The sequence below is a fragment of the Lissotriton vulgaris genome, chromosome 1_1, assembly GCF_964263255.1.
Source record: "Lissotriton vulgaris chromosome 1_1, aLisVul1.2, whole genome shotgun sequence".
NCBI classification, from domain to species: Eukaryota; Metazoa; Chordata; class Amphibia; order Caudata; family Salamandridae; genus Lissotriton; species Lissotriton vulgaris.
Window position 1 is genome coordinate 816,575,315 of NC_141685.1, and position 17,917 is coordinate 816,593,231.

At 46.6% G+C, this 17,917-nt stretch overlaps 1 protein-coding gene across 1 annotated transcript in view; it reads right to left on the reverse strand.

The window, feature by feature from the left end:
* Nucleotides 1-17,917, reverse strand: part of EDEM3 (ER degradation enhancing alpha-mannosidase like protein 3) — a 570,354-nt gene that overhangs the window by 384,251 nt on the left and 168,186 nt on the right. The window contains exon 7 of the mRNA XM_086957104.1: nt 13,516-13,650. Within this exon, the coding sequence (XP_086813230.1) occupies nt 13,516-13,650 (135 nt within the window). The remainder of the gene's footprint in view (nt 1-13,515; nt 13,651-17,917) is intronic.

Sequence of the window (17,917 nt, forward strand, 5' to 3'; positions counted from 1 at the left end):
AGATCGCTACATGCACATTGTCCACCTATAGAGTTGAGAATTCTGGCGTAATATCTTAATATCAGAATCTACTTGGAGCGCTAGGTGGTGCTGCAGCGGAATGGCCGACGCTTAGCGAGGCTCCCGCAGTCCGGTGAAATATATGTCAATTATCCTTACAATACGTTCCTGAAATGCGCTGAAATCGGTGTGCAAAGGTGGCGGAACTAATGCGGTTGCGACAGAGGGCATTTTGTAGGAGGTGGATTGCGGCTGGCGGCAGAAACTACAGCTGCGGGGCTGACCTGGAACCTGCTTGGTACTTGTGAGGGTAGGCGGCCACTACAGGAGCACCGTGGTGCCCACGAGGTGTGCAGGCCGTGGGAAGAATCAGAGGCTCCTGCACTGCGACCCAGCCTGTGATAGGTAGCGGAATCATGCAGAGTTAGGGACTGAAACCCGCTGATGCCTGGCTGGCGTCTGGTGCCTGACTGCGTGGTGGGGCATACGAACGTTGCAGCGCCGGCGGAGGACGGGGAGCATTGGCAGCGGCCATATTGCCATAGCGCCTGTGGAGCTCTACAAGCGGGGCTTCATAGACTGAGGCCCGGACCTCGCCTGGGAGTGCGGAGGCTTGCTGGGGCTTGCAGCGAAGGAGGAGAAAAGTGTGCTGAGTGCGGACCTGAGACGATGGGTTATTGCTGCCCCTACCCACGTACTGCAGGAGTGTGCTTCTGGGGGGACATACTGGGGAGGCTGTATCCCTTAGTTATGCATGAGCTGGAGGTGGTGGTGGTCCCCACGCTGATGGTGTTTGGAGGTTTTGAGGAGGTGGAGGTGCACTTCGCCCCATTGGTGCTGCTCTAGACGCGCTCATCTTATCGGCAGGAGGCACTGCGCACTGGATTCCTGACAGGCCGTAGCGCTGTGAGATCTGTCCGAGTGGAGTTGTGCATTGCCAGACGGCGGGGCGGCTGGCGTGCTGGCCGCTGATGCTGGAAAGCAACGTTGACCCCATAAGAAGAGCAATAGTTATAGCTGGCCCCCGGTGCGTAGGTTGGACTGAGCACTACATGCGCCATACCCTTTCTGAGGCCTTTGCGTTGGCGGAGCTATAGGAGGAGTGGTGACGGTGTCCCCCACTGGCAGCTGCAGATACCCCTATACCTGGCTGAGGTGTCTGATGCACCGGGGAGGGGCGATTCCTACAGCGACAGCGAAGTGCATCACACACTCCCACGTCTGCCTTGAGTACCGCGTGCCGAACATTTAACTGATTAGCCTGGATAGCTGGCATCTCCATTTGTGCCCCAGATCCCGACTGGAACTCATCTTACTGCAGCTGGGGGGTACGCCTTAACGAACATTGAGTTCCTGCAAAGGGCAGTGCCATTGAACCCCTGCAAGAGTGGCTCTGATTTGGAGTACGGACAATCTGCTGTAGCTCGACACTTTGTAGACAGTATGGGCCGCCCAGATTCCCGCCAGCCGTGTCTCACTTTTGAGGCCAGAAGGGCTCCAAAGAAAACGTCACCTGAAGAGGGGCCGGGTGAGGAAGAGACACTGCCTGGGGCAAGCTCTGACGTTGGTGGGGACCTGCAGACCATACTTACAGAAATGCGGCAGGGGTTAGCAACCATAGCATCGAAGGTTGATCCGATGACAACTCGCATCAATGGTATATCCCATAAGCTGGCCGGTCACGAAACTAGGCTTAAGGCAGCGGAGCAGCGGATATCTGACTCTGAGGATGTCACAGAACAGCTCAAAACGGCTATGACCCGAATGGACAAACTCATGCAGATAATTGACGCAAAGAATGAAGATATCGAAGCCAGAAGCCGGCGCAATGTGCCCATTTTAGGGATACCAGAAAGTACATATACGGGGCGCCTTGAACAGTATGTGGAAAGACTGCTCATGGCAATCACGGACGAAGGAGCGCTATCTGCCCAATTCATAGTGGAGAGGGCGCACAGAACGCTGGGACCCCGGCCGCCCCCTGGAGCCACTCCTCGCCCCATAATAGCTCGCCTGCTAAACTATCGAGACCGCGATGTGGTTCTAAAGGTGGCACGGGAAAAAAAGCAGCTTAGCTATTCCGGGGTTCAATTCTCCATATTTCCAGATTTTACAGCCCAGGTGCAGGAGGAACGCAGGAAATTCAACGGAGTGAAACAGAAGCTTCGCCAGGAGCAAGTAGATTATGCTCTTTAGTATCCAGCGCGGCTACGGATTACCGACCAGGGTAAACAAAGCATCCACACGACACCACAATCGATAGAGAGGTTTCTTAAAGAGCTGAAATGAAGAAAGGCCGCCTCTGCGGAATACGGTGAAGCTACTCAATGACCCTTGTCGGATGTGGAATGAATCGATGCCACATTACAGAGCACGCCAGGCAGTGCTGTTGACGACGGAGCGCACATATGTACTGACTTGGGTGGACTTGACCTACGGAAACTGTAATGTACATCACTGATAGTTAAATTGACATGTTTCTCAGTAAATTCACTGTTGGTTTTAGTATAACATGTGGAAATTATAGAACGTATAATGTTTGATCCTCTATACCGGACACCCTTGCTGGCTTGGGGACTACTGGACATAGTCGACCCCTGAGCTTATAGCGAGGTTTAAGAGCGCCATCTGGAGTGCGACCCCCATGGGATACCCCTGCTATTCTGTTTGGTTCTGTTGCAGGATGGGAGTGGGGAGGAGAGGAGTATGTCTGGCATGATTGGGATGCTTCAGTGGGAGGGGATGGGGAGCGATGGTCTTTATGGGCTGATTACATTGTTGGGAAAGGGTGGGCAAGGGAGGGACCTGCTGGCATGTTTGGGGAGCCTCAGTGGGTGGGGGGATGGGGGGAGACATTTCAATCGGACATGTTTTTTTACTGATGCACGAGATGAAATGCTGAGCAGCGGTGGTTTATGGGTAGCGGTGGAACCTGTACGGGTATTGTTGACATATGTTGTGCGTATTGTACCTATCCCTGATGGGTGAGCCACCTAAGAATACTTACACTGTACTCTCCTGGAATATCAGAGGGCTTAAGGATGCTAGAAAATGTAGACAGGTGTTAGCCTACTTAGATCGTCAAAGTAAATATGGTGTTGTTACAAGAGACGCATATGCCCCCTCAGTCTTCTCCTTCATTTTCTAGCAGATGGGAGGAAATAAGGGTTTTTTTCTAACTACTCGTCCTATGCTAGGGGCACTGCCATATTGATACACCGCTCGGTTCCTTTTACGCTCCTGGGTCAATTGGTGGATACTGCTGGACGCTATGTGATACTTTGGGGGAGACTGGGAGACGGGACAATTACCATAGTCAACTGTTATGCCCGAATACAGACACACCAGAATTTTTCACATTGATATGGGGGAAGGTGCTGAATGTTGGCTCCAAGCACATCATTTGGGTAGGCGACTTCAATGTAGCAGTGGAGCCTGCGCTAGACAGGGCGGATGATCAAGCACAATATCACCCTAAGATGAGAGAGACGCTACAGGATATTGTGGAGGAGGGTGGACTAGTAGACAGCTGGAGGCATATGCACCCCATGCGTCGGGAGGGCACGCACTTCACCTCTTACACGGGTACATGAGCAAGGCTTGATTACTGTTTCCTGTCTAGAGAGCTGACTCTTGGTGTGACTGTTGCAAAGCATTTGGCTAGAACCCATTCTGACCACTGTCCTGTGTTGGTGACGATGGCTATAAATGGCTATGACCGCCCCAGGCGCCCCTGGCGTCTTACACCCACTGCCCTCCTAGACGCAGTCTTTCGTGAAGAGCTGGGGAAGACATAAAAGATTTCTTTCCTCGTAATAAGGATACCGTCGATAGTATCGAGCTGGTGTGGGAGGCCTTCAAGGTCACAGTTCGGGGATGGTGTATTGCCAAGAGTTTTGGGGTGCTGCGTGATATACAGCGTACACTACATAAACTGGAGGAAGAACTGAAGGAGCTGGGGAGGCAGATGCTGGGAAGGGATGGGGTGATGCACACCAATTGTTCAGAAGTAAATTATCAGAATATGAGAAGGAGACGCTGCGCGAAACGAAATTTAGGAGTAAATATTGGGTTGCCCGCAAATATGGTGAAGGAGAGCGACCGGGGAGGGCATGGTCTGAGGGCATACGGACTGCCCGGGGCACTAACACGATCTTGGAAATTAACGACATGGGAGGGGAGATCTACAGAGACAATGACCGAGTTCTGGCTGTCCTCAAAGCGCACTATGAGCATTTATATACTACACAGACCACGGGTGAGATAGGTTTGGACGGCTTCCTGGGAGAGGTGGCATTATGTTGGCTGAGCGGTGTGCACAGAGAATTTTTGAGCGCTCCACTAGAACTTGACGAAATCAGAGAAGCCATAATGTCTCTGAGCAATGGGAAGGCGCCGGGCTTAGACGGCATACCTGCTGAATTCTACAAATGCTACATAGACATTATGGCGCCGGTATTGAGAGAAGTGTTTGAAGACTCCCTGGAGGTGGGGATGCTGCCCCGGTCTATGCGTGAAGTGGTAATCACTTCCCTCCGGAAGCCGGGTAAAGACTCTACACTATGTGACTCCTACCGGCCCTTATCATTAATAAACTGCGACGCCAAAATATTGGCCAAAGTATTCTGCTGACCAGAATAATACTCCCGGATCAATCAGGCTTTGTCCTGACTAGAGCGACCTCACATATTCTGCGCACCCTCTTTTCGCTTATACAAACAGTGGCCCCAGAGTTCCCGCTCGCTGCGGTGTTTCTAGATGCCTCTAAGGCGTTGGACTCCGTGGAGTGGCGATATCTTTTTACTGTATTACGGAAGATTGGCTTCCCTGTGATCTTCCTGGCATGGGTGCAATGGTTATATACTGAGCCCACGGCGAAGGTCCTTGTAAATGGGCATTTATCGGAGCCACTATCCATTACCAGGGGCACCCATCAAAGGGGTGCCCGCTATCTCCCCTTTTATTCGCCATCGCGATAGAACCCTTAGCTTGCCGGATACGACAGCTACATAAAGATAGTGCCTTCCGGTGCTTTCAGCGTCAGCTATCCGCCTCACTCTACGCTGATGACGTCACTCTGTATGTCACGGACCCTCAAAATAAGTTGAATGCTCTATTGCGCGAATTTGTAGTCTTTGGCAGATTGTCAGGGGTTACCATTAATTGGGAAAAATCACAGTTTTTCCCATTGACTCCTGCGGTGAAAGAATTTCCCTTGGACTTCTCCTTGGAGTGGTACCACTTCGACTTGCGTTATTTGGGAATCCAAGTTTCCAGGGATAGAGAGGAGACATTACGGCTTAACTATGGAACGGCCATCACGAAATTAGTCGATAATGTCACGCGATGTATAGGTCTTCCATTATCAATGGCTGGCAGAGTCTCACTTATTAAAATGATCATATTACCTCGCTTTTTATATTACTTTCTTAACATCCCCTACCATCCAGGAGCCTTTTTTTTCAAGACTTTGCAGACGGAATTGATTAGACTAGTTTGGGGAGGGCGCCAACCGAGGCTAAAGTGGGCTGTAATGGCGCAACCATATAATAAGGGGGGATTAGACATACCAGACTTTGATGGCGATGTTCATGGACCTGTTGGTGTACTAGACACTCTGCTGACCCCGGTGTCGTGTACGATTGATGCCTAGCGGAGAATGTTACGTATATTATAGGCTTCGTTGCTCCATGCGCCATGAATGCCCCTTACCTATCATCCTAGAGTAGCGTTGCTACAGGAAACAGGGTTTCGGAACATGTGCCGGCTTCTTAACATAACTACATGGGGAGATTTATTCATCAATGGTGAATTCCGGTCTCGAGAACTCTTTTTTGGCAAATCTGCTCCTAACCCTCTGGAGGTATTCTACTATATACGATTGCGGGAAGGTATGAAGGCATTGCTTCCAGAATATCCAAAGGAGCCGGTCTGTGTTGCCCCCTTAAATGCTACTTTGTGCAACACTGATGGTGCGCATTTGGTATCCCACATCTATAGAAGTCTTCGACCCATACTGATTTGCATATAGCCATGTCTGAACTGGGGTGGCGGAGTGGGCTAAAGAACGGTGATGGATTAAACCCAGATCTTTTGACTGGGTGTGAGTGTTTGATTGATTCAGATGCTCAGTCCATCACCACCCCCTTTTGTACCGCATGTGTAATGCTGCCACCACCGCGGGACGAGAGGAGCCTGAGAGACCCGGTGAGTGGGGGGGGGGGGCTGTGTGTGTGCGTGTGAGCCCGTGAGTGGTGGGGGTGCGCGTGAGCACGTAAGTGATGGGGGGTGCGTGCGTGGCTGCGTGTGTATGTGTGTGTGTGTGTGTTTGCGCACTTCAAGGAATGCGAGGCAGGAGATGTGCACGGCGCAGGCCTGGACTTGCGTGTCCACAGACACCAATCACCGCGCGTGCCCGACCCCTGTCTCAGATTCCCATGAGGCGGACGACATTAGACGAAAAAATTAAATGTTGTGTTCCTGAAACCCCACTGTACGGGGGGGGGGGGAACACATCAATACTGCTCAACACAAAGGAAGGATTTTCACATTCAAGGGTCCAAGGAAAGGGGTCTTATAATGGTTTTCATTCGCTGCACTACTGCATAGCATTAATCCTATTCACTGAGTCCAGGTATTCACTTACTAGTGGGCAGGGGCGTGCTCTATAAATCCCAAGGTGCTCTTCTAGGGGGTAGTGTGGTCCAGCAGCCTTAGGCTTATCAGAGAGGAGTTATGGACATCTACAAAATACACACAGTCAATAAATGATGCACATGACTCAATAAGGAGAGCCACACCAATTTTTACAAATAAGACATATTTCTTATATATGTTTAGGCACCAGAATAGATACAATCAGGTAAGTACTTTTTGCAAGCAAAATACTTCACTTTTAAAAAGATGACAGTGCATTTTTCGGAAACTGCAATGTTATTCTATGGGAGGAAAAACAAGTACCACATTCAGTTGCAGTACAGCGACTTACAAGACCAATCTCGTGGATTTAAGGTGAGCATGGGGCAAGGTTCAAGGCAGCAACAGCAGGTCACCTCCAGCAGAACTAGGGCGGCTGGGTGCAGTGGTGCAATACAGTTTTGGATGCCCAGTGTTAGTCAATGGAGATCGGTCTATGTGAAAAGAGGACGCAGGTTTGGATTGGGAACTGGTTCAAGTCTTCGAATGCTAATGGATGTGGGGAAATGGTGGTTCTCTTCTCATCAGGCTGGGCAGGCCGGGTGCAGAGGGTCTTTGAGGTGTTTGGTTTCTTCATCCAGGAGCACTTGCAGTTGAGGGGGCCAGTACACAGAGGCTGCAGGCAGCTATGGAGAGTTGACGAGAGGCCAACCCATGGTGGACTTTGTCTCTTGAGGGCTTGGGGACCAAGCTGGCACTGTTGGCTCACTTTGACTCAGCTGGGGGCTCGGTGCAGTGGTGCTTGGCAGCATCAGGTTTTAACAGTTCCAGAATCCTTGCGATTTTTCTTAGGGGGTTTGCGATTTTTCTTGGGGGGCCTGCAGGAGTTATTGAGTCTTTCTTGAAGGCTGGAAGTCCTCCCAGGCTTTAGAGACATGACAGCTTACAAGACGAGTCGATTTTGGCACAATTCGACAGGAAACAGCAGACAGGCTGGCAGGGCTGGTGCCAAATCAGCTACTCTCAGTCTTTGCTTTCACAGTGCTTCAGTGTGCTTCATAGGTCATCAGGATCTGCTTTTCTGGTGCTAGGGGCTCCCCTAAATACTAAATTTAGGGTATTTGTGGAGTGCAGGGTAGTAGCCAATAGGCTACCTACCCCTGGGGTCACTGTGCTTCCCTATATGACCAAACAAATTCCCTCCCGAGCACACTATGAAAATAGATTACAGGTATTATGATAACAAATCAATACAAATCCAGGTTGACACAATCACCAAAGTCCAAATTCAAATTCCGATATTCCGGAAAAGATGTTCCAACGGCGTTTATTTCTTCACATTCAAATTTGTTCCGGTAAATAAATAGTTTCCTCCAAATGATGCAGCCAACACGTATTTCGTCGTGATTGATCTTAACACATTGACTTCCTCAGGGCTGTTAATTCTGGACACTCGTCATAAGTACAATCTCCTAGTATTGGGTACCATCAGCAACCATTATCTCTGTATCAACAGCTCAAGTACTTCATCTGTAATATCAATGTTGCCTGTAGTACAATTGTCGCATCAACATCCGTCCAATACCTCTATATTCTTTTGACTTTGACAAAACTTTATTCGGATATAAAATATCCATAAAAGCACAAAAATAGCAAATAAAATATACATTTAAAAACATTTTTATAAAAGCATTACTCAACATATACACTGATGCCCATAGCATATAATAGATACAACAAGTGGACAGACATTTCAGAATATAAAGTGTACAGGAGAGCCAGTTTTTATACTTTTTCAACAAGGTTCTTTAGGACTAGTGACAGAGTTCACAAATAGCAGCATATTTTAGGAAAGTACATTAAGTTTTTTTAAAAATGGCAGTGTTTACATAATATAGTACAATTAGATGCAATCTACTAGCAACATAGGGAGCTAGGGCTAACCTCTCTATTCAATTCCCGGTGTACGCCAAATATTTCACACCAAATTTCTCCAAGTCTCAATATCTAGAATCGGCAAAGATAGCGAATATCTTCACTTCTCCCGATCGGCGTACCACTCGGGCGCCATCTTTACATGTCTTCCAGTGGGAAGTGGGCATAACCCAGCACCAAAGTTCCTAAGTTTACCATCACCAAGATGGCAAACTCTGAAAAGTCATATTCACTTCAGGTAGCTTGTGTGACTATCTAATTTTCCCACCTGTCCAGGTGCCAAAGGGCTCTGGACAAATGGGGTTGGCTTCCTCTCCTGTGAGAGAAGCCAGACTTGCATACTAAAGGGGGTGGGCTCTTTGAAGTTCCCCCGCCTTGGAATGCTAATCGGCAGGTCATCCCATGATAGGGGGTGTAAACACCCTCTGCACGAGCAGGCTTGGTTTCTGGTCTCCTGAGAGAAAAAGTCCACACTTTTGGGGGTCAGAAATGGGTCTTTGGTGGCAGGCTCGCAATAACCAGTCAGTCAGCACACCAGTGCCTGGTAGGTTTTCAGGGGGCACCTCTAAGGTGCCCTCTATGTGCATCAATCAATCATTTCAATCAATCAGTCATTTGTAAAGCGCACTACATACCCGCAAGGGTCTCAAGGTGCTGGGGAGTGGTGGCGCTACTGTTCGAACAGCCAGGTCTCGAGTATCCTCCTGAAGGTCAGCATGTCTTGGGTCTGTCGTAGGCTCACTGGGAGGGTGCTCCATGTCTTGGCGGTAAGGTGGGAGAAGGATCTCCCGCCGGTGGCGAGTGAGAGGTGAGCGTATTATAGCTGGCAGTTGGGGATGTAGAAGGAGAGCTGTATGTTGAGGTAGGCTGGGTCGGTCTTGTGGAGTGCTTTGTGTGCGTGGATGAGGAGCTTGAAGAATATTCTCTTGTTGACGGGGAGCCAGTGCAGGTTTCTCAAGTGGGGGGTGAAGTGGCCGTGTCGTGGTACGCCGAGGATCAGTCGTGCCGAGGCGTTTTGGATGCGTTGTAATCCTTTGATGAGCTTGGTAGGGGCTCCCACGTAGGGGACGTTTCCGTAGTCGAGTTTGCTGCTGACGAGGGCCTGGGTGACTGTCTTTCTTGTATCTGTCGGGATCCATCTGTAGATCTTGCGGAGCATGAGGAGGTTGTTGAAGCAGGAGGAGGAGACGGCTTTGACTTGCTTGGTCATTGAGAGCGTTGCGTCGAGGATGATTCCCAGGTTGCATGCGTGGTCGGTAGGTGTCAGGGCTGCCCCCAGTTCCGGTCGGCCACCAGGAGTCGTCCCAGGCTGAAGGGTTGGAGCCGAGGATGGGGACCCCCGTCTTGTCAGTGTTCAGCTTGTGCATGTATTAATAAATCCAACACTGGCATCAGCAAATTTCTCAGTCTCAATGATGAGGCAGGAAAACAAGCAACAGCGTAAGTTGTATGTAGATCCGAAAGTAACTGTAGTTAAAAGCAGGCTTAACCTGAACAAAGTGCACTGATTTCAACAATGGCTCTAAAAACTGCAACAATATACAAAAAGCAAATGATTCTGTTGAGACAAATTCTCAGAAGTACAGGGATTAGCTTTGTGCTGCATGTGCCAGGTTTGGGGAATGCCAATAACAAACGAAACTGGCTGAACCCAAATCTGGTGAGCAGGAAACGATGGAGGTCATTGAGAGTGCGAAGCAAATAAGGTTCAGTAGCAGGACCTGTTACAATCAGTACGTGTCCTCAGATCTGGGGTTTCTCCAACTCTATTGGCTCCCTCTCAGTCTTCCTCCATAATAAGAAGTACCCATGTCAATGTAATATCCGCTTTTGTTGCAGAAGAACGAAACTCAAACAAAGCAGGCCTACCTAGTTTGGCAAAGGTGTCCTTGATATATGTCAGCCATTTAACTGACCTCCACCCATCGAGCACAAGATAATCCTTGCCTAATTCTCTGCCTAGCTGATTTTCGATCGCACCCAGATAATAAGCCACCTAATTAAGGGGGAAAGGGAGATAAGATCAGACAGATACAGGGACCCTAACTCCTCATGAGCCATAAAAGCAAAGTTGGAAGCAGGGACCGCTAATAAGAGGCTATAGAATCCATTTTCAACCACTTGGAGCTCCATTAAATTAACATAAGCCCAGGCGCAACTAGCATAGATGGCTACTGAAACAGATTTGGCCTAATAAATCTTAATCAGGGCTCCCAAAGGCTTGCTGCAAATTCTGTTGCTCCTATGGTACTTGACAGAGCTAGTCTCTTATATTTCATTAAAGGGGCCCTTGTGGTCCGATCATCAAAAACGACCCCCAAATAGGTATAAATCTGGACCCTAGGCAACCTATTTTCCTGGACAAGAAAATATCTAAGCTTTTTGGGACCCATAGCCATCACTTTTGCTTTACTGCAATTGGTGGATAGATCTACACTGTTCGTGTATAGCACGAAACCATAAAGTAATGTCTGGAGGCTCAGGGCCGTTCTTGCCAATAAAACAGTATAATCTGCGTACAGCAATGCAGGGATCTGGCAGGAGCCTGTTCGTGGGCAGTCCACCAGCTTATCAAGTAACCAAGCCCCTCAAGTCGTTCACATACGTTAATAAGAAAGGGAGCGTTATACATCACTGTCTAACTCAACTCCTCAATCTAAAAGAGCTAGTACAGGACACATATGTATTATATCAAACAACCACCCTCATGTCTCTGTAACTCCCTGAGAAAACTGAATAGTCCTGTATCCAAGCACATGTCCTGCAAGATCTGCCATAGTTTGGATCTATTCACCTTATCAAAGACAGTGGATAAATCCATATATACAATAAACTGCAATCCTGATTTTGTCACAGTATACTTATTGATCAACATGTTAAAAAGTAAACACTGATCACAGGTACCCACGTCCGGTTGGAAGCCATACTGCAAATCAGATAAAAAGCCTCAACCCATGACATGGCCTTATCTCGGATCACCCTGCTCATTACCATGACAACCGAGTCTATCAAGGAAATGGGCCTGTAGCAACAGGGAACGTCCATAGAGCCATTTTTATAAATGGGAATAATAATAGATTGAGACCAGGAATGCAGTAACCCCGTACGTTTGACCAGCTTAAATAATCGGGTTAAAATCAGGGCCCACAAGCTTGGTATCATCTTAAACTAGTCAGCTGCAATACTGTCGGGCCAGGGGTCTTGTGACTTGTCATGCGCTCTATTGCTAGTTCAACCTCCTCCACACCAATTGTTAAGTTATTCTGTTTTCGCACTGTAACCGGGAGCTCATGCACACAAACACAATCCTGAGAACAATAAATGCGCTCAAAGTGCTCAATCCATTTAGAAGAGAAATATGAGAAGAGGTGGCATCGGCATCATTACCATTAAATAGGGGGCGATTAACTATCTCTCAGAATTTGCTGCTGTCCGTCAATTGGTTGAGACCTCCATGAGGTCAGACCAGGTGTTCTCTCTTGGAAGTGGGCCGTTGTTACTGCTTTCCACCGCACCAGTTCTGAGGAGGGTTTGTCTGCATTCATACCTCCGGGGCTCTTTTGGAACGCAGATATCTCAGGATGCCTATGAGTACTAGAGCCCGTGTTTTGATTAACCAACGGATCTAGATTACCTTACAAGTTAGTAGACAGCACTAGGGAGCCACTTTTGGATGGACAATATGTGCATGTGAGGCATGATGCTGGCTCCATCACAATCACTGAGCCCTCCTGCTCCAGCCCTACTGGGACAGAACTCACAGTGTTTACAGTATGCCCACTGAAGACAAATTCGTTTTGCAAAACTGTATTAAGTAGTTTAAACTGGCTTCAATTGATGACCGTTTACCCAGGCATTTATCTAAATGTTTACCAACTGCAGCCTCAATCAGTCTGCAGCATGAAGGAAACTTACCAACATTAAAGCTAGCAATGTGGTCACTGGTTTCAGGCTGTTACCCACCACAGGGGCCTGCTGAGCCAATCTGTCCTTTATTTTAGTTCCAGACCGTCGAGTTACTGTTGCTGTCTTTTTTGCGTTTTGGTGCTAGGAGGCCACAGTCCATAAGAGAATTCCTTGATTTGACCACTGCCACCGATTGATGAATGTCGGCAGTAACTATCATGGTAGCAGTTGATTTTTGTGTGTTAGATCCTTCTGCTACATCTTGGCTCATAGTGTTATGGTCCAACATAGAAATATCAGCTGGAATAGCTGCAAGGGTTGCTCTTAAGACAGTGGGTTCAGGTCAAATACAAAGCCTCTTCTCACAGGTACTATTTTCATCATTAAGTGCCCCACCAACTGTGGTTAGGTAAGAAAGTATTGATTTAGAAAGTCTGCTTGTGGCAGAATCCTTTCAAACTTCCCCAGATTGTAAATGCCCTACATGTGTGGAGATGGTTTTCCTCTTTACCATCTTACTGCTGGGATGAAAAGAAAGACCCAGAGTAAAATAACTAGGATCGGGACCTCACCAAGTCTTCATGTGGCAAGAGCACATCAGCAAAGGCACCTCAAAACTAGTGCTCAACAAACTGTCAACCGATTGAATTAGATCTTACTAGTGACAAAGTACGGAGTCCATTTGTAAAACCAAGAGGGGTGGTCCAGCCTCTGCTGGGCAGAGGTGGGCATGGCCCGCACGCATCCTGCGCAGCGGGGAAGTGCAGAACAGTTTTTGGGTGATGTGAGGGTAGCCTTTTCCCAGCCAACCAATGCTCAATAGGATCTGCCTGGCGCTGTGCTTTGTGGGACTTGGGATCCCTCCCAAGTGATTATTGACTCATTGGGGCTTAGACACCTCGCTCCAATGCTACAAAAATTCTGAACAGGGACCCCACTTTTAAGTCACAAGTGCCTAATAAACGATTTTAACACAGCCAAAGTATTCAACATGCAAAAAATATATTTTATTCTATAAATATAGAACATTTAACAAACCTCAAATATTGATATGCCAGTGAATCTGCTCAGTGCAGCAAACTCCAAGATCATGGTGCCTGCGCATGCTGTACATGTGTCCGTCTCCGTTCCTGTTCGGGCTTCGGGTCGTCTTATACCAAATTTCAAATTAACCTAAATAAATTGTAACAAGTTAGTCATGTAGTCCGATCTCCCACTGTCCAGTAATGTAGTGAAGATTTAACTGTAAAGGTTCAAAGGAAATAACAAACTGATTTACATTTCACATTCAGAATTTTTATAGTGGACATAAATGGGTAAACCGTAAGTTAAAATAGTTAAATGTATCATGAACTGATAGAGGAAATAGCTCTTTTTTTATAAGGTAAATGCTTTCTTAGGCTTTGCTGAAACACTAAGAATGTGCACAGCGTGGGCAGTAGCACTGCGACTCTGCTCAAACACAACACATAAAAAAGTAAACACAGATCTAGATAGTGAGGTGCAACAGCCAAAAGGAAAGTTTTTTATTATAATAAGAGACAGGAATAGTCAGAGTCTTGATTGTTAAGTATAGCGTGAAGACAGTCTATCAAGGATAATCATTGCTGGTCAATTTTGTGGATGCAAGTTTTCTACCTCTCCACCCTATGTTCCTGTACACTATGGCATTAGCCAAGCAACAGATTTTAGCTATGTTCTCACTTCAATGACCACTTGTTCATGCTCAGTCCACATCTATGAAGTGTTTGTTAACTCTATTTGTCCGTATTGAGCCTCAAGCAGAGCTACCAAGTGTGCTCTTCTAAATTTCCTAGGTTTGGTCTATATTGATGTCCGCCAGTTGCATTTTTGCTGCATGTGTATGGAGAAAATTCCCACCTTTTAAGTATATTGGTGTAATGATCTCACAATAGAAGGATATTCCCATGCTTGCAGGAGGGTGACCTTCGCTTAATTCTACCACTACAGGCACTGGGAAATTGATCTGGAAAGCTTGATCCCAACACATTTTTATTTGCAGGAAGATTCACAATCCTACTCTCTAAACTCTACCACAATTTTTTCTGCAATAAATGTAATCAGTCTGCCTGATATAGGATCAGTGGATCATGCTCATGTGGAAGACATGATGATGCAAGTCATAGGGTTTAAACATATTGTGCACACTGCGACTATGGACACGGATGGGCCAAAAGTAAACAATCCGGAGGCTCTGAAGCAGCCGCAATATTTCAAGCACAACTAAAGCACCTGCCGCAGGTCTGAGGCATGGAAGATGGTAGCTTTATAATGTGAGTGGGTACTAGTCAGAAATGGAGGCAAGTGAACAGAGGCTACATTATAATGTTTCTCTCGGGCAAAAATGTCTAGTTTGTATGTCTGGACATTATTCTGCAGTAAGATGTACATTAGATAGCCTCAAATTCCATACGACAGACACATTTTGAGTGTTGCCAATGAACACCTGATTATGTACCGGAGAAAACACAAATCGTTGATTTTGGCACTGAGAGTGTCCTTGCTGAACTTGTTCCAGATTTCACCAAAACCAAGCATTTTTCTCTCTCTTGACAGGACAGCTGGAGCAAACTACTGACCACCCTGCAAACATCCCTTGATAAGTACCCTTTACCCGCCCAAAAGGAAAGAAATACATGACTGGCGTTGCACAAGCTTACAAAAGGTATGGGGAAGAAATTAGTTACTTGTAGCTCCAATTTTTCCAGAGGTAATAGCTTTAATAAATTCACATGCTTCAATCATTCCTTGTCGCCAGGCTGGGAATCCCCAGTACTTGTAAAATAGCACAAAAATGTGGTCAAACTTAAGCCTAGGAGGTGAACTCCGCTGGCGATTCCAGACAACTCCGTTCCGAATAGCTCAGCGGAGTTTTTTCCCACTCGCCAACAGTAAGTTGGCAAGTGCCAGCTACCGCTCGTGTAGAATTTCTACTCAAGCGCAGGAAGATCAGCGGAAACGGCAGTTCACGCCACACTCTGCCACTTGCAGAACTCATCTGAGTTTTTATGTCACTTCGCGGAGTTCCGCCCAGGTAACTCCGCGAACTTCACCCAGGCCTGGTCAAAATGACCAGAGGCCAAATTGCTAATTTTGTTTAGTAGCACAAACACAGACAATGAGAGGAACCTTCTGAGCTCTCTACTTCTGTATACCCCAACAAAGCTCAAATGTTATTAGCACAATAGCCTCTGACTGGGGAGGAGGCAAGGAGGCATGTGAATCTAAGAAAGATACCAAAGCTGGATTACTGAAGTTAGTTTAGTAATCTCTTCTCCAGTGCTGAATCTGTCATACATTCATATGCTTCAATCAGAAATGGAAGTAGTACATCTGATTTTAAAATATGCAGGTTCACCTTTTTACAGGCTGTGTAGCACTGCTTGAGACACTGAAAAGCAGCTGCTGTATTCCATTCCAGGTAGTGGTGCTTGATGATTCTGCGCCGGTTTTCCACATAGCTACTTGGCAGATGACAGAAGGTGGTACACTGTAATGCACTTTAACCCTACCTCCAATGAGGCACTCTGCTTTCTTGTGGCAAGAATAAAGCAGTTCAGAGCCAGCGTAATGCCATGCTTGGGCAGAGTGCAGACCCTACCCAAGCTGCCAAAGGAAACTAATAGTTGGATGGATTAAAGTATATCTTTAGTTCTCTTCAGGTAAAAATCAGATGCACTTGTGTACATTCAGCAAAGGCTTTCCTCTAAGCTGGCATCAAATGATTTGGGAAGAAACATTTAAGACTAGTACTGTCCGAGCTGTTCTGCTCAAGCATCTGCTAGTACAGAAATACAAAAAATCACTTGTCTGTACATTTCCATGGGTGGCCTCTGCAGTCCATGGATTCGTTATTCCAGTCAGAGTAGAGCGTGAAAAGGCAAGCAGATGGTATCCGTACAACAAACAAAAGCTAAGCGATCGCACCTTTGATAGTAGTCACATGGAGCCTGAACCGTGCCTGGTAACGGTGCAACCGTTTCAATCAGCAGATCAGGCCATTCCTAGACAGACCGCTGTGTCACCAGCCGAGGGAGTCTGTCACCTCACCAGCCCAAAAGAGGTTCGGCTGTGAACCGTGCAGGTCCGGCAGCTCCATGCTGGCTCAAAGATTGCCCTGGTATGTTATTTATGTAGTAGGGCGGGTAGGGCAAGCTCGGTGCCTGGGATCTCAAGCGAGGCACATTTCCCAGTTTGTATTACCAATGGAGGGAGTGCTCTTAAATGGAACACTATTTCCCGAGAAGTTCTTGAACACTTACGTCGGCTACAAGCGGTCAATGTGTATATGTTTTTGTGATTTTCATTCTGTTGAAGTCGTCTTAGGTACTTTTTTGCCTTACGCCGCGGTACAGATTACCTTAAAACAAGAATCACCTCAAGGCTAACTCAGTCTGTCATCGTACCACGCTAAAACAAGCGACACTGCTTAATGTAACACGCATTTGCCATGCAATAGGAGTCGCATTAGGAAAGATTGAGCTATTGGCATTGTAAATTACAAATTTTTTATTTATGTGTTGGTTTTGAAAATAGCGAAATTAATAGCTTTGTCATTTACAATGCCAAATGTTATAACTTTCGCAAATGTGACACCTATAGCATTTTTCTTTTTAAATGTTTTTATTGATTTTAACATATTAGACATAGCCTCCAAACGGCCATAGCAACAAATATAAAATTGTGACCGCTCTCAAGATTATCTGAATCTTCCACCCCAAGTACCATTACTTCTGGTGACAAGGCGACCTTTCTGTGAAGAACAAAAGTTAAGAACCTTTCTATATTTTGTATCAAAGGTATTAACACCGGACAAGAGGCAAAGATATGGATGCAGTCTGCTTTAGATAGGTTGCATCTCGGGCAGCAAGTCCCCTTCCCGGTTCCCCATTTTGCAATCTTATCGGGTGTATAGTAAAGAAAAAAATAGGTTTTGTAAAATTGTGCCTGGAGTTTGGTAGAAATAAGAATGGTTTGGGCTAGCTGATAGAGTATAAGAATCCTTCTTTAGAGATCTTGAGTTTACTTGAGTTTACTTTGCCACCTCGTTGCCGTTTTATCTAAATCGTCAGGGAACCTGTCCAGCAATGACACATAAACTTCACCTATTGTATGTTTCTTAGAATGTATAATTGTCTCTACTACAGTAGATTTTTCCCCTTCTTGTCCTTGCTCCAGATTTGTGAATTAGGAAGTCCCTAATTTGGAGATATTTAAAAAAAATCCCGCCAGTCTAGACCAAATTCTCCCTTCAGAGCATCAAAAGATTTAATCCCCTGGTTAGTATAAAAATCCCCTAATTGTGTTATTCCTAAATTATACCATTTATTAACACAGTTATCTTTAAAGATTGTTGGTGGAAGAATTGGGTTGTTTAGTACCGGAGTGTAATATGAGAATCGTCCTACTCCTAGTACTT